Here is a 26,111-nt window from a genome sequence, read left to right as displayed (position 1 = left end):
AATGTCTTCAAGAGGGGGAACGCAGTAGAGGTGTCCTGAGGCCGAATGCTGTCGGTGTCTCTGATCTCACCCTGTTTTGGTTTCAGGAGAAGCTGGCTCTTCGACAGCAGCTGCACGAGGCAAAGCAGCAGCTTCTGCAGCAGGCCGAGTACTGCACGGAGATGGGCGCCGCGGCCTGCACCATCCTGTGGGGCGTCTCCAGCAGCGAGGAGGTGGTCAAGGCCATCCTGGGAGGGGTGAGCACACCGCGGGGCGGCTGGGCGCGGGAGTCGTGCTGCTGTCACGCAGAAGGCGCCGTGCCTCTGTTGGGGCGCCCGCAGACTAGACCCGCTTGTTTTGTGAGCCAGGTAGTTGTGGAATCCCAGCTGTGCAGGGCCCACGGTAACCTGGACCCGGGGTGTCAGGTGAAGGGGTGAGCGCCCTTCTGCCCCAGAGTCTGCATGGTGTGGTGGAGGCAGCTCTACTTCAGGATTGCTACTTGACATCTGTGTGCATGTCGCAGACTGTAAAGTGCTTTTACATACCTTATTTCCGGGGTAATATGATAGTTCATTGCTTGAATGTTATATTTTGTTGTTGTTGTTTAGTTGCTGAGTCATGTCCAACTCTTTTGCAGTACCTTGGACTGTAGCCCACCAGGCTCCCTTGTCCATGGGATTTCCCAGGCAAGAATACTGGTGTGGGTTGTCATTTCCTTCTCCAGGGGATCTTCCTGACCCAGGGATCGAACCTGCGTCTCTTGCATTGGCAGGCAGATTCTTTACCATTGCACCACCAGGGAAGCCCTTATGTTATTTATCATATATGTATATATAAAATAGATGTTAATAATAGCACGTGCACACACATGTCAAGGAGCTTCACAGAGGAGGAGAGCTTTGAAATGAACCTTGATTCACTGGCACAGCAGCAGTAACAGGAAGTGAGGAGGGTGGCTCGGGAGGAGAGAAGGGTACTCAGGCCTGGAGTGAGACGCAGGGACAGTGTGTGAATCTCCTGACACAGGGTGGGGGTTAGTGTGTTGGTGGAGCAGTCCGGGACAGATTCCTTAAGGCCTCTGGGACAGGATTCCTTAAGGCTTTTTGAATGAAAAAGTGACAAGAGAATTTGGGCAGCTTAACCTGACAGTGAATGAGGATGGAGGGAGGGTGAGGCTGTGGATGTGGAAACTGGCCAGGAAAACAACATCAGAGCCGCCCCTCCCCGCTCCCCCCCAAGTGATAGAATGGTGAATGGGAAGTGAGAGAGCTGTGTGGTTGAAGGCAGGACTGGTGACAGGATGGCCTCCTCAACCAAGAGGATGATGGCCCAGGAAGACTGTGCTCTGACTCTAGGGGATTGTGTGGTCCTGAATGGAAATAAACACCCAGGGTGGATGGTTGGTGGGAGGGCCAGTGTAGTACTTACTCGTCACTTGTAGAGATAGAAACGGTGGAGGGACTAACTATATTTTAAAGTTTATTGAGCTTTCTTTAGGTATAACTTATGTATCATAAAATTCATTTATTGTAAGTGTACAACTTAGTGTTCTTCAGCTAATTTTTGGAGGTGTGTAATATCTCCACAATCCAGTAAGGATATTTATATGACCTCATGTAGTTCCCTTGTGCCATTGTACAGTGTTTTCAGACTGTTTCTTAGAACTCTGCCTCTTCCTCCTCCTTCCCCCAAGGAAGTGCTTTCAAGGCTCTGTGAACTTGGAAACTTTTTGCTGGGGAATGAAGACTTAAATGGGCTTCCATGCAGGAGACCCGGATTTGATCGCTGGGTCAGGCAGATCCCCTGGAAAGGGAAGGGCAACCCATTTCAGTCTTCTGACATGGGAAATCCCATCGACAGAAGAGCCTGGTGGGCTACAGTCCATGGGGTCACAAAGACTCTTAAATGCCAGATGAGCCTGTTTGCTGTCTTTTATGTGTTGAGGTTTCATTTAAGATTTTATTTGAAAAATAATTTCTGCCAAAGATTTGAAAACCTCTGGTTTCATGACTAGAATAGATAACCTATTTTTCTGGTATGTTTCTAGTATATTTTTGGGTGAATTTGTCCAAGTACTTCTGTCATTGTATAATTTCGAACTGTTTCCCATATGTATTTTTATTTTACTATGTCAGTCTTCAAGGTAATTTTTCTACATGCCCCCAAAACTTCTTTTTTTCTTGATCTTTTCAACAGGAAGTTTTAATGAGGGAACAGATTTTAAAATATTACTTCTGTAATTAAAACTGGAGTCTTTCTTCTGTGTCCTACACTTTAAAAGTGTTTTCCTGCTGGTAGCCATGAAAGGTTGTGACGTTCTCATTTCTAAACTTTCAGGATAAAGCTTTGAAGTTTTTCAGCATCACTGGTCAAACAATGGAGAGTTTTGTGAAATCACTGGATGGGGATGTTAAGGAGCTGGATTCTGATGAAAATCAATTTGTTTTTGCTTTGGCCGGAATCGTAACAAGTGAGTAATTCCCTGTGAACATAGTGACTTTCCGGAATGTATTCCAGAGCAGTGATCACAGTCAGGGTGTGTGCGCATGAACACCTCTGGTTCAGATAGGCTCCTGCCCTGGAGACGCTGACTCAGTGGACGGGGTAGGGACCAGGTGTGTGTTGTGGAGCATCACCCGGGTGATTCTAAGAAGTAAGCATCAGTGAGTGTGAGCAGCTCACCTTAGGAAACAGGATGGCGCTGCATGTTCTGTTCAGTTCTGTATGTTGACAGAAGTCAGAACTGTATGTTTAGCTCCTTGTTGTTTGGCATCACCGTCATTTGCTTACATCTTCCTAAAGTAAAGGCCTTAAGCAGAGCTTCGTTAGGCTCTTGCTCTTGTTGTGCTGTTGTAATTAAAGAATTCCAAAAAATCTAAATTGTCTCTTTAGTGAATTTTCCCCAAAGATTATAGTTATGATTAGATAGAATTCTAATGGCAAAACTGCTGTTAAGGATAAAGCCAGATGACTAAACAATTAATGCTAATATAGTGGAATGTGGTTTATACTAGTGAGTATTAAGGCTTTTTGTTCTGAAGTCAGTGAAATAGTTATAGTGCTATGACTTACTTTTTTACGTTGTTCTTTCATCTGCTGTATGCTGTGCTCCTCTTAGGGTGATTCTCTGCTCTTAAATAGAGGGGAAATGTTATTTTTCTTCATCTACTGAAATCCTAATGCAGTAGATCTCATGTAGACAATTTCTTCATAAACCCTTAAGAGCCGGTGATATTCTTCATGGGCAGATGTTGAGACCTGGGTGTTGTCCAGTCCTGATTTGGCCTGGCACTTTGTCTGCTGGAGGGCGGCCTCATACACTTTCATCGTAGCCTCTTCAGCTGGTTGAGGCTTGCACTGCTCCACCTTATAAAATTGCTATAAGATATCTTTTCTTCTTTTCTTTTTTAAATAAATGCTTATGTATTTGGCTGCCCCGGGTATTAGTTTATTTATTTGGCAGCATGTGGGATCTTTAGTTGCAGTGTGAGGGATTTAGTTCCGTGACCATGGGTGGAACTTGGATCATCCACATTGGGAGTGTGGAGTCTTAGCCACTGGACCACCAGGGAAGTCCCTGGGGTCTCTTTTTTAGCAGAATGTTTAATACTTGCAAATTTGATGATTAGATTTTCTGCTATTTGCAGGTGACTCCAAAAGTCTGTGATGTATGTGACTTGCCATTCTGCTGAGTTGTGATTTTGAATTGCTTCAGCTGCCAGCTGGTGTGCAGTGGTGAAGTCGTGGGCCAGTGGGCAAGGCCAGCCTGTTGCTCAGCAGACAAGCTCAACTTGGCTTTGTTTTTCCCTGTCTGGAGTGGCTCACTTAGGAGCCCTCACGAAGAGTCAGAGTGGGCATGTCTGTATTCCACTTACAGGCTGATGAACATGATGAAATGTTTACGCGCTTGTGTTGGTGTTTACTGCCGCTCTCCTGAGGCCTTGGGGCCTTCCGTGTCTCAGATACCAAGACTGTTCCATGGGGAGTAGGCAGTACAGCAGATGCCCTGGTTAGCTGTCAGATAGATCCTCTGCCTTCTAAACTTACCTGTGGGAAACTCGCCCATTACAGCTTTTTTTTCACCTTGTTGCAGTCCTGCAAGTTTTGACAAATGCATGCAGTCACGTTACCGCCACAGTGAACATGTGGAAAAGTTCCATTGCCTCCCTCTTGTCTCCCCCTCCCTCTTCCTTCCTTTCGCAGCCAGCCCCTCTGCCCACCGTCAGCACCAAGCTGCTGCTCGTCTGGCAGGTTGCTACGCCTTTTAGCTGAATTTTCCTGGCTGGCCTGTCTGCTGTCCAGTGTCCACCCCAGGGGAGCAGGTGCTGGCCTCCCATTTCTCCTTGTAGCCCCTGCCTTTTCTTGTTTTTCCTGTCAGTCGGTTGATTCTGCAACCTCAACTCTGATGTGTTCAGGATAAGTTGTGATTTTTCAAATTATCTACCCGCCTCTTTTTAAAGAATGGAGGTGTCGCTCTTTTCAGTTTACTGTGTCCTAAGCAAAAGCTGGCTGTCAGAGATTGGTTTAAACTGTGAAATTAGTGGATTTTTCTTATCCATAGTCACTGCTGTTAATAATAGATTAATAGTAATACAAAGTATGGATTTTTAGGCCTAGCTAGCCCACTTCCCAGAATATCAACTCTCTGGACTTTATTTTCCTCAATATTTTTATAATCCCTGCTCAGTACCTTACACATTGTTGTGCATGTTACTGAACTATGGGTAAGTGGTAACATATTGTAACCCAGGGTCCTGTTTAACATAGGGTGTGTGATTGTTTTCTACAACTTTTATAAATGGGCAAATATAGAACTTAAAAGAAGATGGCAAATTGTTATCACAACCCTGTGAAGGTTAACTTGCTTAGCTTACAAATGAAAAACTTATTTTTCTGAGTACCTTTTCTGCTTTTTGACTATTTGGAAGTCATAATTGCACTCCTTGTCTCTAAATTCTGGGTTTATTCATTCAAACAGTCTTAGGTAATGATTATTGTTTAGTCTTAAAGTCGTGTCGAACTCTTTTGTGACCCTATAGACTGTAGCCCACCAGGCTCCTCTGTCCATGGGGTTTCCCAGGCAAGAATACTGGAGTGGGTTGCCAGTTTCTTCTCCAGGGGATCTTCCCAACCCAGGGATCGAAATCATGTCTCATGCACTTGCAAGCAGATTCTTTACCGCTGAGCCACCAGGGAAGCCCTTAAGTAATGATTAAAGAATCAAAATTTCTTTTTTTTTGCCATGCCTCACAGCTTGTGGGATCTTTGTTCCCTGACAAGGGAGGACCCAGGCCCAGCAGTGAGAGTGCTGAATCCTAGCTACTGGATTGCCAGAGAACTCCCCCAAATTACTTTTTTGATTGTTGATAATCTGTGGCAGGACTGGATCCAGCTTATCTGTCATGGATGTAATAGTTGCACAGAGCTTACAGCAGCGTGCCTGTGTGTCAGTGACCAGCACTGCTCCTGACCCCTCTGTGCGTCTACCTCCTGATTCCCACCCTCACGTGCTTGCACTGACAGGGGAGCAGAGTCCAGTTCCTCTTCCACCACTGACCAGCCCTGTGCTCTTTACACTGTGACCCCCAGCTTCATCTTCTGAAAAGAGAGGCTTAGGCCCCCAGATGAAGATTACAGTCTGTCCCAGCCCTGGACTGCGGGTGCTTTGAGAGAGGCGGCTGTGAGCCTTGCCTCTTGGGTCAGTCGATGGTCTCTGAGGGGCAGTTGGCCTTCCCCGTGTGCCGTATCCTTGAGTAACTGTCCCTAGAACGGTGTTTCTCAGCCTCGGCAGTGAATTCTCTGTTTGGGGCTGTTCTTTGCACTGTAGAGTTTAGGAGCATCCCTGCGCTCTGCCCTGAGAGCCCAGGAGCAGCCCCAGGGCTGACAGCCAAGAGTGTCTCCAGTGGTTGCCAGGTGTCTCTTGGTGGCAGAATTGTGCTCCCTTGCCACTTGGAGAACCACTGCGCTGTATCATGGCCTTCACCTGTCTTGTACACAGAAAGTTTATGATAATCTGGGATGTTAGAGGTAGTTGCAGAGAGTTATTTTGAGATGCTGAAGCCTGTTTTAGTTTCTGTGTCCCCTAGGTGTGAATCTGACATGTTTGATGTCGCCTATCTATATAGAGGTCTTTCTAATTCAGGAGAATTTGATACCTGTTATCTACAATATCCAGTTAATCACAGACATTTTCTTAGTCATCTTTCAGTGGTTTGTCTTGGATAATTGGGGATACTTTGTAATCTCTCCTTAGATAATGCCCTTCAGTTGACAGAGTGTGACGAAGATAAGGAGCTGTTTTGTGGAATTGGAGTGTTTCCTTGAAACTCATGTCCCTTTTGTAGCTGACTCAGTTAAAAGATAAGCATAGGCAGTTCAGTTCAGTTCAGTTTAGTTCAGTTCGGTTGCTCAGTCGTGTCTGACTCTTTTGTGGCCCCGTGAACCGCAGCACACCAGGCTTCCCTGTCTATCACCAACTCCTGGAGTTCACCCAAACTCATGTCCATTGAATGGGTGATGCCATCCAACCATCTCATCCTCCGTCGACCCCTTCTCCTCCTGCCCTCAATCTTTCCCAGCATCAGGGAGTCAGCTCTTCGCATCAGGTGGCCAAAGTATTGGAGTTTCAGCTTCAGCATCAGTCCTTCCATTGAACACCCAGGACTGATCTCCTTTAGGATGGACTGGTTGGATCTCCTTGCAGTCCAAGGGACTCTCAAGAGTCTTCTCCAACACCACAGTTCAAAAGCATCAATTCTTCCACACTCAGCTTTCTTTATAGTCCAACTCTCACATCCATACATGACTACTTATAGCCTTGACTAGACAGACCTTTGTTGACAAAATAATGTCTCTGCTTCTTAATATGCTGTCTAGGTTGGTCATAGCTTTCCTTCTAAGGAGTGTCTTTTAATTTCATGGCTGCAGTCATCATCTGCAGTGATTTTGGAGCCCCCCAAAATGAAGTCAGCCACTGTTTCCACTGTTTCCCCATCTATTTGCCATGAAGTGATAGGACCGGATGCCATGATCTTGGTTTTCTGAATGTTGAGCTTTAAGCCTGCTTTTTCACTCTCCTCTTTCACTTAAGCACAGTCAGTCTTAGAGTTTTCCAGATTGATGGAATGTTAGAGGAGGACTGTGAGATTGAGGACAGGAGGAGAAGGGGGCAACAGAGGATGAGATGGTTGGATGGAGGCATCAACTCAATGGACATGAGTTTGAGCAAACCTGGGAGATGGTAAAGGACAGGAAAGCTTAGCATGCTGCAAAGAGTTGGACACGACAATAGAACCTTTCACTGATGGGGTTCTGGGATTATAGTTAATTTTGTGGTTGTTTCTTGACTCATATATAGTATGGGCAAATAATATTCAGATTAGTTGTGATTTGTGTGTAGGAGAGTTTTCTAGGACTCTAAAAATTTTGCTTCTCTAGTGCCTTTTCTTTATCCATTTCATTTACAAAATAAACGCCTATCCATTAAATTTTGCAGGAGCTATGTCCCAGAGAGAGGGGCTGATGATGGTCTCAGAAGGACAGTTAGAGATTGGGAGAAACAGAAGGTGCTGGGAGTCTGTCTTTCCTGAGAGTGCAGTTGAGTGTTAAGGGAAAGAATCTGAACAAATTGAAAGAAAGGAATTACACTTGTAGATAGGCTGTTGGAAAGTTGGGGGTTCTGCTTGGAGCTCTTCAATTCATGATGGGTCAGCAGGTGATAGCACCTGGCGGCAGTGGGGCTCCGCCAGCGTGGGCCTGGCCCTCGATTTTTCTGTGCCTGGGTGCCCTAACGTCTGCACACACACTCTTCCATGGTGGGAGTTCCTCTAACCCAGTGATGTAGGTTCAGCATCTTTTTGTGTATTCATCGGTCATTTGTATCCCTCTTTGGTGAAATGTCTATGTAAGTCCTTTGCACATTTCAAAATTATGTCATTTGTCTTATTATTGAGTTGTTAGAGTTCTTTGTATATTCTAGATACCAGTCCCTTATCAGGTATATTATTTGCAAAACTTTTCTGTCATTCTGTAGTTGTCTTTTCACTTTCTTGGTAGTGTCCTTTGAAGCACAAAAGTGGTACTTTTTGATGATAGCCAGTGTATTTTTTCTTTAGTCACTTGCTTTTTTGTTGTCATATATAAGAAGTCATTGGCTTAATTCAAGAATGAAGATTTATGCCTGTGTTTTCTTCTAGGAGTTTTATAGTTTTAGCTCACACATTTGGCTCTTTTATCCATTTTGGGTTAATTTTTGTGTATGGTGTAACGTAGAGATTCAGTCTTTTTTCTTTGCATGTGGCTATCCAGTTGTCCCAGCACCATTTGTTGAAAAGATTATTCTTTTATCCTTTCTCCATTCAATTGTCTTGATCCCATTCTTTTAAAATCAGTTAATCATAAATTTGAGTGTTTATTTCTGGACTCTCACATCTACCATTGATCTGTGTTACTGTTATTATGTCAGTACCTTATTATGATTCCTATTGTAAAAAATAAGACAAAATAATTACAAGGTAAAGCAAAAGTATCAGACATAATACCCCTCAACATTTTATATTTTTTATCAGCACATGTAATTCACACTAGTTTCATTTCTTAAATTATACGATTACTTTGGTAACTTCTAGAAATACCTATAAACTTTGAAGAAAAATGAACCTAGAGAAGAAAAAATGTGCAGTTTAACAGAAAATTAAACTAGCAATCCTTCACAGTCCTAGGGCTAACTCATAAGTATCCCAGATGGACTGATAATTACTGGAGCTGTCAGTGTAGGACTTTTTGACATTTATTTTACTTCATGGTTGCTCCTTCATCGGTGCTTAGTGAAAGGGAGCATTGGCCTTCACCCTTACAGTACTGCTCCTTCATCGATGCTTAGTGAAAGGGAGGATTGGCCTTCACCCTTATAGTACTGGATACGTGGGAAGGGACCTCACTCACCAGCAAGGTTGCTGTGTCTTGTTGGGTGGTGTTGCTTCTCTGGTACAATGTGTGTTTTGCTCTGTAACTTTTTTCTTCAGTGACATATTAGTGATGTTTCTGTTATCTGTTGCTGTGTAACAGACTGCCCCCAAACCGTGTCATTAGACAATCGCAGCCATTTATTTCTCTCGGGACTTGCAGTTTGCTCTGGACTTGGCAGGGAGGATCTGCTGCCGCTCTGCTGTCTGGGACCTCCGCTGGGCTGGCTCACATTGCTGTGGGCAGAATAGGTGGGGGTGAGCGGGACTCCTCCTGTCCTGTGGCGTCTCGGGCGTCTCCCTGGTGTACTTGAGTGTCGTTGCATCTCAGCAGGAGTGAGATTTCCTTCCTAGCGACCAGGGCTCCCAGAGCTGGCAAGGGACAGGTGGAAGCTGCCGGGTTCTTTCTGTCTTGCCTTGAAAGTCATGCAGCGGTGGATTGTGTTCTGCTGCTCATACACAGTCAGGAACAACACCAGGTCTGCAGACCAGAGGCATGGTTTGCTGGCAAGTCATCTCTGGAAACTACTAAAGTATGCAGCTAGAATGTGTGTTTTCCTGCCAGTATGTAGTCTTACTGTGAAGAATGTCATCTCCAAAAATTTCCTTAAAATGACTTTGAGTTTATGATGCCCAGTGCTTCATTTCCCCCCAGGTATTTCTTTAGTAAAACTAGAGTGTTTCCTGTGATAAAAAATATAGTCATCAGGTTCAAATTCATTGAACAAATAAGATTACATTTGTATCAGTGAAGGGTCGTCCTCTCTTCAGTAAAGTTATCGCTGTCATGAAATTATGTCCCAAATGAAATAGCGTGAGGCAATTATGAAGCAAAAATTGCTGGAATACCAAGCAAAAATGGAAACAAATCTGTTAGGTTTAGGAGACTTTAATATTCTCGTTTGATCAGGATTGTCCAGGATCTGGTTCCATAGGGTTGGCCTGGTAGCATAGATGAAATTTATATTCTATTAGATTACAATTAATCAAAGAACAAGTCAGTGATAAAATTTATCCTCATTTCTTGATAGTAAACGAAACATAGAAGAACACTTCCTTAAACTTGTAGAGGGTCTTGCCAGAACCCTCCAGTGAACAGCACACTTAGCTGGAAGTGCATCCGGTGGGGTCAGAGGAAGCCTGGGGGTGCTGCTGCCCTGTGTCTCCTCTAGCCAGACTGGCTCATGTGGGTCAGGAATTTCAGTCACTCTGAATCATGCTTTATTGTTAGACCTAGCCAAGGAAAAATCATACTGGCACACACATAAGTATTTTGGAGTACTGACAAAATACTTATGTGACAAAATACTGACAAGGACACTATAAGTGTCCTTGTAGGTATCTGGGAGTGTGACGGAGCCAGTGTTAGCTCCACAGTGTCCCTGGGGAGGCAGGGTGATGACTTGGTCTGGTTTCCTTGTTGGTTCTGTGGGACCTCAAGCATGAAGAAAGGTGACACTTGCTGACCCACAATGGTGTATACAATTTATAAAAAAACTTTTTTCTTGTAATCAGTTTTTGTCCTGGTCTCTTTTGACCTCATGATTTCAGTTTGGTATTCTAGTTTCAAGTCATCAGGATTTCACTCCTAGAGTTGAAAGTGTATTTTAGTGTCTTTGGTCCCAAATAGAGTCATCAGCCCCTACCTTCTGTTTGGACCCTGACCGCTCATAGCTGTTTATCCAGTATTCTGGAGCCTGGTGTCCACTTGCTGTGCTGTGGCCAGACTGCACCTGTGTTTAGACCCAGAGCTCTGTTCCACTGCCCAGCCCTTGCCAATCGCAGTGAACATTGCTCACCTTCACAGTAACTGCCATGCTTCTCAGTTACCTTATTCTGGCTGTTGGCTCTGTGGATAACTATTCTGTGTTCATTGGGTGTGTTAGGAGAAAGACAGCAACACTCCTCTGTCTTGGACAGACTTCTCTAGGTTTTGAAGTAGCGGTGATTTTGACGCTCTGTGTCCTCTTTCTGTTGCAGATGTAGCTGCCATAGCCAGTGGCCGTGAATTCCTGGTTAACTCGAGTCGGGTGCTCCTGGACACCATACTGCAGCTTCTGGGGGACCTGAAGCCCGGACAGTGTACCAAACTCAAAGTGTACGGTGGCTAGTATTGAAAAGTTCATGTCTATTTACATACGAGTTAGAATTTGCTGATTGGGCCTCTTTTTCAAGCAAACGCAGTTAATTTAGCCACAGCTCTAAAAAATAGAAGAAACAAATTTCCTGGAGAATTAGGGATGTACTCTCTATTTGATACTGCTTTAGAAAAATAATACAAGCAAAAGGAATCTTCCCACCTCAAGGCAATCAGTGAGTCCCAGATGCTGTCACAGGTGAACTTTAGACTAGGTGATGGCTGTGGCAGCACCCCACTTCCAGGGGCCAGAACCTGGACTCACTTTCCACTTGTGTGTAACAAGTTACTACGCACTTAGTGGTTGAAACAGCAGCTCCTTCAGGGTCTGTAGGTCAGAGGTTTGAGTGGGCTTGCTTGGTATCCCAACAGGGCCTCACGAGGCCCAAATCAAGGATGGTCCAGTTGGGTCTCTTTCCAGAGGTTCTGGGTGGGAGTCTGCTTCCACGTGCATTCGGGTTGCTGGAGGAACCCAATTCCTCCAGGAACCCAATTCCTCCTGTGTTCACAGGAGTCTGGTCCCTGTCTCCTTGCTGGCTGTCAGGTGGGGCCACGTTTAGCTTCTGGGGTGATTGAATTCCTTATCACCTGACCCCCACCCCATCTTCAGATCACAGCAACTCACTGAATCTTTCTTACACTTTGAAATTTCTTCGATTTCTTCTTCTCCTACCAGCCAGAGAAAACACTCTGCTTTCGATGGGGTCATGGGTTTACATTTGGCATAACTGAATAAATGCCTTTTTGATTAACTCAGAGCCAGCTTATTAGTGACCTCATTTGTATCTGCTGAGTCTCACTGCCTTGACCAGGTAACTTAACATGTCTGACTCTTTTGGAATCTGCCAGGCTCCTCTGTCCATGGGATTTCCCAGGCAAGAATAGTGGAGTGGGTTGCCATTTCTTTTTCCAGGGAATCTTCCAACCCAGGGATTGAACCCACCTCTCCTGCACTTTACTGTTGTGACACAGGCAAGCCCAGCTTAACACGACCAGGGTGTTACGTGTCAGCCGCAGGGATTAGGATAGGAAACCTTGATCCATTTTCAGATTCTGCTACTGCACCATTTATTTCAGGTGTTTGCTTTTACTTCTTGGAGGACTTTATTTAATAGCTTCTTTAAGTCTTTGTCAGATGCTTCTCATATCTGTGTCATCTTGGCTTTGGTATGTTTTGATTCTCTTGTTCCACATGAGTTGGGATTTTTCCTGTTTCTTTATAGGCTGAGTAATTTTTGGATTGTATCCTGGACATTTGAATATTATGTTTTGAGGTCCTGAGTCTTGCTTAAATCTTATGGGAAATGTTGATGTTTTGTTTCAGGAGGCAGTCAGCCTGGTTGGGGTCAGGTCACAAGTTCTGACCAGCCTTCTCTGTTTATGGCTTCCATGTCAGTTCCATTTTTTGCTGTTGTTTTGGTTTTAGCCACATTACGTGGCTTGCAGGGTCACAGCTCCCTGACCAGGGATTGAACCTGGGCCATGGCAGTGAAAGTGCTGAATCCTGACCACTAGATCACCAAATCCTAACCACTCCCATCAGTTCCACTTTTAAGAAGCCTGGGCAGTGCTGTTGGGTCTGCCCCTCGCCTGTGTCCCTGTCTGACACCTGGATGGCGTGATATTTTAGTTCTCAGAGTCTAAGACGTGCTGCTTATGATCAGTTCCACACACGCATACCTGGGGTGAGGCCCGGAGTCTATAGGTGACCTCGTGGGGTCACATTCCTGAGTTCCTAACTCTCCATGATGTCTTGGTGCTTGTTTGTTCCCAGGACCCCCTCTTTAATCCTTCCCCTGGAAGGCTGGTTCTCTGTGTCCTGAGGTGTCACGTTCCTGCCCTGTGCCCGCACCTGGGCAAGTGCTGGAGTGCAGAGGATCCCAGTTCCTTTGGGCAATGAGGACGATTCCCTTCCCACAGTGTCTGTGTTACCCCAGGGCTCCCGCCGCCGGCCTGGTCACTGCGCCCCCTCATCTGCTCGAGCCTGAGCCCTGGGCTTCTCTTGGCATGCTCCCTGTGGGTCAGGGCCACCTTGGGCTTGGCGGCTGAGTGGCAAACTGATGGTTTGGTGGTTCTTACAGTTCTGGTCTTCTTCACAATCCACCTGCTTCTGTTTCCTTTTCCGGGGCCTAACCTAGCTGCTCCGTGTATTCTGTCCAGAGTTTATAGCTGCATCAGAGACAGCAAGAGGGTAGGTGGGTTGACTCGGTCTTCTCTGGAGCAAAGCTCTCCAATCCATCTAAGTATGTGTATGTACATGAGCAGTACATGTAATACAGTGTGACATGTAACTTACCTAGTGGTGTGTGTATTTTTACAAGTTGTATGTGAATCTTCTTACCCTTGTAAGTATTTTGCATCAAAGAAAGTGTAACATTTGAATTATGTTCTCACTATGGATGGACATTTATGTTATTTTCGTGTTTTACTCTACAAATGTAATGTTAAAGTGAAAATCTTTGGCAAACATGTCCTTGCTAACCTGTGTGAGAGTCCTTTGAAGAGTTTTCTGAGAAGTGCAGTGTTTGAGACGAAGGGCATGCACGCTCAGTTTTATACAATGCTGCCCCATGGGTCACCAGAGTGCATACCAGAGCTCTGCACAGAGCTCTGCCTTCCCACTCCCTCGTCAGTTCTTCATGGTTCTGTTCCCGTGAACAACACTCGTGTTCTCTCTGTTTCTGTCTTTAGGTTTAACTTACCAGTGAGGGTGAGACTCTCTTCACATGTTCATAGCATGAGTTTTTCCCATGAATGCCCGTTGCCCATTTTCTGTTGGGTTGTCTTTTTCTTAATGATTTGTTATCCTTCTGTTGTCTCCTGCTTCTGTGTCTGTACACAGTCAGTGTTTTTGGGGCCAGCCAAGCCCCTCCTCCAGTTTCTGTGGTGCGGTATGGGGCCCGGGTCTTTTCTCGCCTCTCTGGATCTGGTGCACGGAGCCCTCTGCCTCTTCGTCCTGATGGGCTCCTGTCCGCTGCAGCGGGAGGTTGGAGGACCGCTTGCAGAGACGTTTGCTTGCTTCCCTGACAGGCTTCCGTCTGACTCCTGGGCACAGTGTGAGCAGCTGTCAGCCTCGAGCGCTCTTGGGGTCACTGAAGCAGGTCCCCCGCTTGGCTCTCTCTGGCTGCCTCCTGATAACGCACGCTGTGACCCATGTCCTGCATCACTGCTGAAGTCCAGCCCCAAGTGCTCTGAACTAGGACCTCTCATTCCGCAAGCGCTTCCTTTGCTTTTTGACCTCTCCTTGATTTGACTGCGTTTTGCCTTTTTCTTAGGGATTTTACTTTCCTTTCCACCTTCGTGATCAAAGGCTGCTCCTTTTCAATAGCTTGAGTGCCTCAGAGCTAGAGATGGGGATTAAAAAAAAATTATTTAGAGCCAGTTTTTAGTTTCACAACAAGATTGAGAGGAATATACAAAACTTCCCCATAAACCTCTGCCCTGTTCCCCATGCAGGACTCTCCCCATTATCAGTGTGACTCATGAGGATTTTTTTTACCAAGGCTGAACTTGCTTTGACGCGTCATAATTGCCCAGAGACCATAGTGTACCTGCGTTTGCTCCAGCTGTGGTCCATGTGTGGATTTGGGCAGATAAGTCATGACACATGTTCGTTGTTATAACAGCGCGCAGAGGGTCCTGGACTTCGTCCCCATGTGCATTGTCAGCCTCTGGGGTGGGAAGGTCCGTCTCGGTCCTCCGACACATACTGCTGTCACGTTCAGCTCCTTCCTCCCGTTGCCTCCAAACCTTGCTTAGACTCCCGCTCCACGCTGCTTCTCTCTCCTCCAGTCATTCCGTTGGCCGCCCAGCTCACTTGGATCTGCTGGCGAGGCGCGTCAGGGTTTCCCTTCCTCTTTCTGTCAGCAGCCCCAGGCCCCTCCCCATCACCTCCTGAGCGCTGACCTTGGACCAGCCGTCACCTGCTCCCTTCCTGGTTGCCGTGGTGCTGGAGGAAAAGGTTTCCAGATGCACAGTCATGCTGGTTCACTGTCCCCTGGTCCTGAGCCCCCTGCAACCCTCGTCTGTCCTTTATTTCTCTGCAGCATAGGTGTGGAGGTCCCAGCAGATGCTTTCCTGCCTGCTCCCCAGGGAGAACTGAGGGGCATGGCCTACACGTACCCCCCTCACTGCCTCACTCTTTACCTGCCTCACCAGCAGTTCTCTCATGTGGCCTTGTGGGCTTGGGGGGATTTCACTAGCTGTACTTTTGCTTAGTTGCCCTCTGGGACTTTGCTCAGTTAGTTGTCATCTCTTGCTTTGGCATCTCCGAGTTCTCCCTCCCCACTGGCTCCTTTTCAGCCTTCGTTCTCCCAGCTGTGCTCTGACCACTGTCCATAGGGCCCTGGGGTTCGTATTGGCCAGCTCTTCTAGGACCTGGGTGGCTTTGAATTTTCCATGACATGGCGCATCTTCCTGGGATGAAGGGCTGGTTCATGGCACCGTGTTCCTTTTGCTTCTCTTGAAGTCCCGATGGGCCCTGGGGGTCAGTGGCCATATAACAGACTTGACTTCCTCCAGGGGCCCCAGGGCCCCCTCTTTGGTGACAAATGGGAAGTTGTTGTGACTTGGCCTCCGTGAGTTCTTTCAATGTTATGTCCTCTCAGGCCGTTTAATTTAGCTCCAGTTTATCTGCCTTTTTTTTTGGAAGACCCTTGTTAACCTCTCCAAGTCTAGAAACTTCTGACAACATCTGGTGGTTGGACACCAGTGGGCCCTGGGGCTTCTCAAGGTGCTTGTGCTGATGGCAGGGTGGCTGTTGGCTGTATCGTTTAAGCCTCGGCATCTGTACCTCCAAGGGGATGACCTTCTTGCTATGCCAACCAGGACTATGTTCTCTGTTGATAATTTTTACATCCTCATCAGCCTCTTTGGCATCTGCACCATGTGGCCACTTGATAGGACTGTGGGTAGCCCCAGGCCGGCCCGAGGCCAAGCTCTGTCTGCCAAGGCCGGGGAAGTGAGTTCTGGCAGATGGTGATGAGCCGCTGGGTAGGGGGCGGATCCTGCTCACCTCTTGCTCATGCAGCCAGCCCTCAGGGTGTGAAGTGTCTGGAATTTCCCCATCCTCACCAGCATCAGCCCTTACCCTTCCACCTCCAGCCATGGGGCATCAGCCTGGCATGCAGAGTGCCCAGCATAGGCAGAGTCTGGGCTATGCTGTTCAGGATTGTGCCCTGACCTTGGGATTGCCAAGGGCCCCCAGGTGTCATGCTGGCCCTGGGTCTGGCACAGTGGACCCTCAGAGACTCCTGGTTGTGTCTTGTTTTCCCACTGGAGTCATGTGACACTGGCGCTGCCGTTCTCCTTGACGCTCAGTAAGAGCTGGAAAAACTCATTTTGTGTTTCACATTGGAGATCTGGATTTCAGGAGTTAGGGTTACTTCCAGCCTTTTAAACTCTCCCCAGAGTCTTTTATACACAACTTTCTTATTGCCCAACCTTCATTATGATTTTACCAGTCCTGTTGACACAGGCCACAGGAAGCTTTTTGAGCTCGTGTTCTCGTTGCTTCTTAGGGTCAGTGTGGCAGCCAGACCTGCTGCGAGTGTCATTGAATGGGTTGGGTAAAGTCCCCACTGGAGAGAGGGGGCCACTGGGGGATGAGCAGGAAGATGGAGAGAGGGAAGTCCTGGGGGGTGAGCTGGAGGGCAGTGGCAGGGAGGGGTTCTCCATAATTCTTCAGCCACTGCTTAGTTCTCCATAAGGTATGCACACACACACACACACACACACACACACACACACACACACAGAGGTTCTCCATAATTCTTCAGCCACTGCTTAGTTCTCCATAAGGTATGCGCGCGCACACACACACACACACACACACACACACACACACACACACACACACACACACACACACACACACACACACACACACACACACACGGTTCTCCATAATTCTTCAGCCACTGCTTAGTTCTCCATAAGGTATGCACACACACACACACACACACACCCCAACCGGACCTGGGGTTCGGCTCCATGAAGTAGGGAGGGGTTCTCCATAATTCTTCAGCCACCGCTTAGTTCTCCATAAGGTATGCACACACACACACACACACACACACACACACACAGAGGTTCTCCATAATTCTTCAGCCACTGCTTAGTTCTCCATAAGGTATGCACACACACACACACACACACACCCCAACCGGACCTGGGGTTCGGCTCCATGAAGTAGGGAGGGGTTCTCCATAATTCTTCAGCCACCGCTTAGTTCTCCATAAGGTATGCACACACACACACACACACACACACACACACCAACCGGACCTGGGGTTCGGCTCCATGAAGTAGGTTTACTCTGTAGCAGTCAGTATGGTCACTGACATAGCATGCTTCACCATGCAGGGGTCCCTGAGCATACAGCATGTGTGGTCAGGAAGGGCAGTGGCTCTGCAGAGTAGGCTTTAGAGAAATTCCTCTGGGGATGGGGTACTTGTTCCCCCTGCTTGCAGTTACTGTTGGTTTACACCCCCAGCTGTGGGCTCCCCAGTTGTTACCAACAGTTTAGTGAGTGAGAAGCCTCGCTTAGGACGTCTGTCCGGTCCTGTGGTGCAGAACTAGCTTGTGAGCGCCGCAGGAAGACCCGTCCCCGCTGTGTGACCAGACCAGTCCTACTGCATGTCGAGTAGGGGCAGCTGCAAGTGGCTGTGTCAGCACCGCAGATCAGAGCCTCAGCAAGTGACAATTCACCATCAGGACCGACAGGCTGACTTTGCCTGTAGATGCCCAGCCTCCAAATGGGAGAGAACTGATGTGGGATAATCAGAATGCAGACTATACTTCTTGGACAGTGATTCTGGAGGCTTTTCCATAAAATGTCTTAAAACAGTAGGGGTATTTTAGAACTGAGTTTAGGGCACCGAGCTTAGAGAGGGAGCTCTGAGCACACGCGTCAGGGTTTGTTCAGTGCTTTGTCATCTTCTTCTGTGCACTGCAAGCTTCTAGACAGCACAGGCTGTGTGCTCAAGGCCAGGTACACAGAGGTGCTCAGTGAATGTTGCTGAGTGAGCAAATGAGAGGCAAGTACTCACTTTCTGGGTTATGGTCATACTTGTTTGTTGTTAGAAGTTATACAATGTATTACTGTGCATTCAGGTGGCCTGACACCTCTTCACTTAAGGAGTAGCTTGATGCCAGTTGAAAAGAAATCTTCATACATGATCAGGTTTCTAAATGGTTTCCAATCGAAATTTTAGTAATATGGGATGGTGGAAAAAGTTATCATTAAGGACATTATAAATAATTTATGATGATGCTGGTTAACAGTTAAATGTTTTGAAGAGGAAGGTGCGTTTTGAAGACAAAACTTAAATATATTCAAACTCCTTAAATTGGAGTCATCAGTATTTCCAGATATTAACAAAGGTCACCCAACTTCTGAAATGTTTATCTCTAACATTTCGGGTCTGGAACTAATATATATTATTTTCTAGGCAGCAGAGCTTTCAGCCACAGAATGTTTACCATCTGTTGAGTACTACATTAGAGCTTGGTAACCAGTGCTGAGTATAACCTCAGTTCTTTTGAAAGGCATTTTTAGGGTTTTAGCCTATCAAGTTTGATCATTCTATGTATACTAAAGAAACAAGCAGGACTTCCTGGTGGCTCAGTGGTAAAGAATCTGCTTGCCAATTCAGGAGACTTTGGTTCGATCCCTGATCGGGGAAGATCCTGCATGCCCCAGAGCAACTAAGCCTGTGCACCACAGCTGAGCCCATGAGTGCCCAGGAGCTGCAGCTGGTGAGCCTGTTGCCCTAGAGCCTGTGCTCTGCAACCAGAGAAGCTACCACATTGAGAAGCCTGCACACCACAACTGGAGAACAGCCTTCAGTCATTGCAACTAGGGAAAAGTCCGTGCAGTAATGAAGACCCATCAGAGCCAAAAATAAATAAATACTTACTAGAAAAAAAACAAGCCTATATTTGGCTTTCTCAGTAAGAAAAAAGTAAATAACAGTGCACTTTGGGGTAGAGGAGGTGGTCAGTCCCTCACAGAAGACGTGCTGAACGTCATGAACGTGGAGCAGATCCTTGACCTCAGCCTCAGAGCAAATCATAACCATGATGAGATGCCATTCCATTCCATCTCAGTGAAAACAGTCTGAGTCTGGCAATTCTGAGCTTTGGGGAGGACATGAGTCCTGTCTGCTCTACAGGTGGGAGGGAGATGAAACGGCGGGGCTGAATCTGTTAGCTGTATGTACATGTGCCCGGGACGGATAATCCACTTCTGCATACCTACTCCAGGGAAAGTGCTACCCACAAACCCCATGACAGGTGTGTAGAAACGTCACAGCACACAGTAGCAAAGTAATGAGACCTCTGGCAGCTGGAGAATAGAATAAACAGATTGTGACAGTATGCAGGGACACAGCAGTGAAAATGCATTTGAGCCCTACAGACCAACCCAGGCAAACCTCTCATGGTGGTGGGGACCATCAGAGCAGTTGGCTGCTGCTGGTGCAGATGCAGAGAGCAGGATTGGTGGGGTCCACACGTATGTTGTCAAGGTCTGTGGAGATGCACACCTCGCTCCCACGTCAGGTGAGGATAGTGGTCCCACCTCTCCGAAGTCCAAGTTCAGATGGAGTTCGCTAAGGGGACTTGCTTTTTTAACCAGGGAGGTGGGTGTCGTTCTTTTTGTGTGGCTTCTATGTTACATAGTTCAGTTCAGTTCAGTCGCTCAGTCATGTCCGACTCTCTGCGACCCCATGAACTGCAGCATGCCAGGCTTCCCTGTCCATCAGCAACTCCAGAGTCCACCCAAACCCATTTCCATTGAGTCAGTGATGCCATCCAACCATCTCATCCTCTGTTGTCCCCTTCTCCTCCTGCCCTCAATCTTTCCCAACATCAGGGTCTTTTCCAGTGAGTCAGCTCTTCGCATCAGGTGGCCAAAGAATTGGAGTTTCAGCTTCAATATCAGTCCCAGCAATGAACACTCAGTACCGATCTCCTTTAGGATGGACTGGTTGGATCTCCTTGCAGTCCAAGGGACTCTCAATCTTCTCCAACACCACAGCTCAAAAGCATCAATTCTTCAGTGCTTAGCTTTCTTCACAGTCCAACTCTCACATCCATACATGACCACTGGAAAAACCATAGCCTTGACTAGACAGACCTTTGTTGACAAAGGAATGTCTCTGCTTTTTAATATGCTGTCTAGGTTGGTCATAACTTTCCTTCCAAGGACTAAGCGTCTTTTAATTTCATGGCTGTAATCACCATCTGCAGTGATTTTGGAACCCAGAAAAATAAAGTCTGACACTGTTTCCACTGTTTCCCCATCTATCTGTCATGAAGTGATGGGACTGGATGCCATGATCTTAGTTTTCTGAATGTTGAGCTTTAAGCCAACTTTTTCACTCTCCTCTTTCACTTTCATCAAGAGGCTCTTTAGTTCTTCTTCACTGTCTGTGATAAGGGTGGTGTTATCTGCATATCTGAGGTCATTGATATTTCTCCCGGCAATCTTGATTGCAGCTTGTGCTTCCTCCAGCCCAGGGTTTCTTATGATGTACTCTGCAGGTACTTGAGTAAAAATACCTAAAGGAAATCAACACTGAATATTCACTGGAAGGACTGATGCTGAAACTGAAGCTCCAATACTTTGGCTGCCTGATGGGAGGAGCTGACTCACTGGAGAAGACCCTGATGCTGAGAAAGATTGAGGGCAGGAGGAGAAGGGGTCGATAGAGGAGGAGATGGTTGGATGGCATCAACTAAAAGGATGTGAGTTTGAGCAAACTCTGGGAGATGGTGAAGGACAGGGAAGCCCAGCATGCTGCAGACCACGGGGTCACAGAGTCAGACGTGACTGAGCTACTGAACAACAAGACTTTTAGGCTCAACCTGACTGAAGCGGGGCACCAAGTCAAACCAGCATGTCACTAGTCAGTCACTATGTTCCTCTTTAAAAACTGATGGGCCTCCAACTACGAGTTTCTGTCTGTCATTCAGTCAGAAGTGTCTGATTGTATTGCTCTGCCAGTTACTTCTTTCTCACATAACATATGCAGCCTTTTCTAAGAAGTTTATTGATCTTTGATCCTTAGAATTATTTGATGGTGCTAATTTGGCTACTTTAGATTTTAGTCAGTTTTGGATGACTGATGTGTCATGCCTTCTGGCTTGTTTTTATGGCTGGTTTGTTTGGAAATCCTGGGTGTGTTTGTTCTTTGTTGCTTCCAGGTTACAGGTTACCATTTCTTTTACAATGAAGAATAAGGTAGTTCAGTTGCATCACCTTGACTCCTGGTGAGTCAGCCTTGGACGGCAGACTGTCTGGAGAGCCTGTGTAGCTCTCTGGTGCAGGCCTGCTGCTTCCGGTGGAGAGAGGACCTTTTCATTGGAGAAGAGTTACTTTCGTAGCATGCAGGTTTACTCATCCTTTATCTTAGCCTTGCTTTCAGTCCTTTCGCTATCAATGGAGGATGTGTCTCAATTTCTTGAGACTTCAGAGACAAGGAAATTTGCAATCTATCTTCTGCTTAGGTTCATGGGAGAAAACAGAATTTGCCTACTTTTTTTGTCATTGGAAGAAAAATGACTCCCAGTATTGCAGCACTTTGGGAAACTACATTTCCTTTTAGTACTGAAGTACCAGAAGAGTAAGATCATGGCATCCGGTCCTATCTCTTCATGGCAAATAGATGGGGAAACAGTGGAAACAATGACAGACTTTACTTTCTGGGGCTCCAAAATCACTGTGGATGGCGACTGTAGCCATGAAATTAAAAGACACTTGCTCCTTGGAAGCAAAGCTGTGATAAACCTAGACAGTGTATTAAAAAGCAGAGACATCACTTTGCTAACAAAGGTCTGTATAGTCAAAGCTATGGTTTTTCCAGTAATCATGTGTGGATGTGAGAATTGGACCATAAAGAATGCTGAGCACCGGAGAACTGATGCTTTTGAACTGTGGTGTTGGAAAAGACTCTTGAGAGTCCCTTGGACTGCAAGGAGATCAAACTGGTCAATCCTAAAGGAAATCAACCCTGAATATTCACTGGAAGGACTGAAACTGAAGCTCCAATACTTTGACCACCTGATATGAAGAGCTGACTCACTGGAAGAGACCCTGATGCTTGGAAAGATTGAGAGCAGGAGGAGAAGGGGGTGACAGAGGACGAGATGGTTAGATGGTAACATCAACTCAGTGGACATGTGTTTGAGCAAATTCCAGGAGATAGTGAAGGACAGGGAGGCCTGGTGTCCATGGGGTCGCAAAGAGTCAAGACACAACTGAGCGACTAAACAACACCAACCAGAGGAGTGAATTGAACGGGAAGTCTCTTTTGACCTGATGGTTAGAAATTTGATACATTATTTACAGTACTTTTGGTTGGAGTAGAAACGTTGGAAGAGAAAGCATTTACATGAGAACCAGTGAGTGGTTCAGGGTTTGTTGTTTACTAAGTGGTGCTGTGACCTGGGAGCGGTCTCTGGTCCTCAGTGAGGGGGCCTGACAGTAGCAGGAGGTCAGGTGGTGCTGTGGCGGTTACATTTGCTCCATTCTAGCTTCTTTGGGATGGAGCTGATGATGACCAAGTGTGAAATTTTAGAGATAGTTATCAGTTTGTGTTTTTGTCACTTTAAAGTTAAACACAGTCAGTGGAAGAATTTCAACTAGACATATTATCTGGGGTTTGCCCCACACGTCAGTCACCACCCAGATATTAACTTAGCCTTTTAAAATCTAGAGAAGAAAGACTGGCTTGTTTTCTTTTTAGGCTCTAAAGTAGGGCTTGGCAAGCTTTCCCCAAAGGGCCAGATAGAAAAGTTTTAGGCCCTGTGGGCCATGGGATCTCCATTGCAGTGACTCAGCCTGCTGCCGTAGCCGGAAAGCAATGTAGGAAACACACTGGAGTCTGAGGAATTCCAGTCGTCTGTGCTGGTGACCTGAACGTTTCTCTTCTTGAGATTCTGGATTAGAGAGCTCAGAAAATTCTAAATACTGTGTTGAATCAATCTTCCTCATGAATACATTATTTGAACATACCTTAATAACGCATTAGATCTATACCAGAGTATAGATTTTGCATATGTGTAATAGTTTTCAGGAAAACTTGCAAAGATTTGTAATTTTGGCTCAGTGTGTGGCCTGCGAGGTGGCAGAAGATGGTAATTTGAGAACTGGGTGTTGCTACTCTGAAGGAGGAGAGGACAGACTGTCTTGCATGCTGCCCTGCTGAGCCTCTCGAGCGCGCGGAGGTTGTTCAGTTTCCATATGGAACTTTCCGAGTGCTTGTCATGTCCCAGGAACTGTACCAGCCTGTGTATCTGTAAAGACCCATCAGCCATGAAGCTTGCTTTCAGCAAGCCAAGTTGAGTGGGGAAGCCAGCTATTTTAACAGGAAACTGTGATACACATTTCCATGGCATGCATGTATGCATATGCCATAATTTATGTAATTAATCCCTTCTTAATGGGCTGATCGCAATCCCTGATTCTCCTTTTGCCTCAGGCTCCATTAGGTCTTGGCACAGTACTGTCACTGATCTCATCTTGATTTTCAATTTTGATATATTGCTTATTATGGAATTTTTGCAATAGTTCTGACTTTAAAAAGTTGCATTACAATATATTTTAAAAACTTTGATTAGTAAGCTTTTTTGGCACCCCATAAATTTGCATCCAAAACACATGCCTCGCTGTCTTCACCCGCTGGTCTGTGGGTTAAATGTTCAGTTGTACACACTCCAGACACTTTGGGAGGCAGGCTGTGGGCTCTGATGCCTTTTCCTGAAGAGAACTGATAATTGTCTTAACTACCTAGTTAACTCCACCTGACTTCTCAACTCTGGCTCCCCATAGGCAGTCAGCAGCCAGATCTGTGCCTCCATCTGTGGTTTTCTTCTTATTTTCCACCGGGCTCCTTACTGTCTGCCTTGTGCGGTGGGTGGTTCAGAGCTGGCCACAGCCTGGGCAGAATCTGCACTTGAGCTTTAGTGCTCCCCTTGTCCTGGAACCTGCCTTTCTGGGCTTCCTCCTTCCCAGCTTCGTTCTGTTTGCTGTCATCTCTTTAGCTTTCTTTTCTGTTTAGTATTTTTCCTTTCCCAGGTGTCACTTACCCTTGAGTTTTACAGTTTGATTATTAAAGTTTTCTTTCTTCTATGTTCTGCTTGGTTCTCTTTTGAGCTGCCTTTGTTGTTTATAATACCCAATAACTCCTTGATCTCATTTTAAATTTCTTTTTGAATTATTTAAACCTATTAAACACAGCTATTTTCTATTTGGCAATTGATACTTGTAGTATCTGAGAATTTTTTTTTAATTCTGGCTGTCATTGGTTCTTTGTGCTGTTACTTTAAGGACTTACTCTTCACGTGTTTTATGACTTTTATTAGGAACTTACAGTTGTTAGCACTGTGTTTGGGAACTTACAGTTGTTAGCACTGTGTGTTGGGAATTCTTTGGCGACCCAGTTGAAGGCCCTTTGCTTTAAGAGGCTGGAACAGCTCCTGTCCCAGGTCTACTTTCTTATCAACTTGTGGATTTTCAGGCCATACAGAAAGTGTGCATTCATGCCAAACTTGGCAGTTCACATTCTTCTGGCTTCATGAAGGGGCTTATGCTCTGAAGCCCTGTCTTGTGTTGGTCAGAGGCTCTTCTTTCTGTCTCTCTGCACAAAGGCACTGACACTGATGCTCCATGTCTCTGGGATCAGCCATCTTTAGGCCTTACCTTCCTGAATTTGAGCTCTCCCTCAGTTCCTGGCAAGACATGGTTTCCTGTCATTTCTTGCAAGCCCATTCATTTTCAAGAGTTTGCAAAATATTTGTATAGCCTTTTCTGTTACTTTGCAATATGAAATTTTGGGATTCTCTCTGCCCTGCAATATTGTCAGAAGTCAGTCCTATAGCTTTCCAGTTTTTATTTGCCTCTGTATCACTAGCTGTGGTCATTTCCCAAGATCACTTGTTTAACTCCAGGTCAGTAGGATTGTCGGTTGTTAGCGATGGTTGGATTGTGGCTTTCTTCATCCCTATATGGTAGATTAAACAGGGTTGAATGCCCTGACCCGGCCACCCAGACTTACTGGGCAACATTCATTGAATGAAAGGTAGGATTAAATTTTAAACAGTGAATTGAACCTTTAGAGTACAGTATACTTATGAATTGAGGATTGCCTGTATGTAAATGCAGGATTGGTAATAAAAGGTTACTCAGTAAATACGGCTTTGAGGTTTCCTGTGCCCTCCTTTGTGTCTCTTGATTATGTAAGTTCATAACAGGTGGGATTACGTGGCACTGTTGTTTCCCACTTTCATGAAGCCTCACAGAGACAAGTATTATTTAGCATACCTTCTACTTACTTTACCTGTCTTCCAGATTGTAGAATTGGATATCGCAAGTGTAAGGGCTCCCCAAATGTGTTAGGGTCCTGTGAACCAGCAGATACATTTAGGGTGAAACTGTGGGGGGGGAGGCCAGCATTTCAACACCATTCTCTTTTACATTTCAGGTTAATGCTGATGTCCCTGTACAACGTGAGCATCAATCTGAAAGGCTTGAAGTACATTAGTGAGAGCCCAGGATTCATCCCTTTGCTGTGGTGGCTTCTGAGTGGTAAGGAGGGGTCTGCCTGTAGGTCCCTCCTGCAGCTGGTGTACCTGCTCCTCTGTGGCTGGAGGGAGTGGTGAAGCATTAGACGTGAGAGTGGGTTACCCCCAGATGTTACCAGGTTTTGTAAAAGACAGACTTTAGATTACAGAAAACTCCCTGGTGTGCTCAGTTATTTCTAGTTCTGTTTCTGAAGTATTGCTTTCAATTTAGTTGTGATTCTGTGACACAGAGAAAAATTACCTAGTAAAGCAGCTAGTAAGTGGCAGTAACCTGTTCCTTTCTCTGTGAACGATACAGCACCATATGTGTTGTCTGTGGCTCTGAACACCAGGTATAGAGAAATCCCATCATTAAGCAGCAGTGGGGGGAAAAGAAGTCTGAGAGACTGCAGCGCTGGAGTTCCATACACACACACACACACACACACATATCTATATATATGTGT

The 26,111-nt window shown here is 46.0% G+C and overlaps 1 protein-coding gene across 2 annotated transcripts in view; it reads left to right on the top strand.

Moving 5' to 3' along the window:
• LOC122445395 (heat shock transcription factor 2 binding protein) overlaps window positions 1-26,111 on the top strand; it is an 80,425-nt gene that overhangs the window by 21,441 nt on the left and 32,873 nt on the right. For both annotated transcript variants that reach the window (XM_043474515.1, XM_043474516.1), the window contains exons 5-8: window positions 87-236; window positions 2,317-2,449; window positions 10,923-11,040; window positions 25,566-25,669. In XM_043474515.1, the coding sequence (XP_043330450.1) occupies window positions 87-236; window positions 2,317-2,449; window positions 10,923-11,040; window positions 25,566-25,669 (505 nt within the window). The remainder of the gene's footprint in view (window positions 1-86; window positions 237-2,316; window positions 2,450-10,922; window positions 11,041-25,565; window positions 25,670-26,111) is intronic.

The sequence above is a fragment of the Cervus canadensis genome, chromosome 7 (genome assembly GCF_019320065.1).
Source record: "Cervus canadensis isolate Bull #8, Minnesota chromosome 7, ASM1932006v1, whole genome shotgun sequence".
NCBI classification, from domain to species: Eukaryota; Metazoa; Chordata; class Mammalia; order Artiodactyla; family Cervidae; genus Cervus; species Cervus canadensis.
The sequence above is the reverse complement of the archived record's forward strand: the minus strand, read 5'-3'. Positions and strand labels throughout refer to the sequence as shown.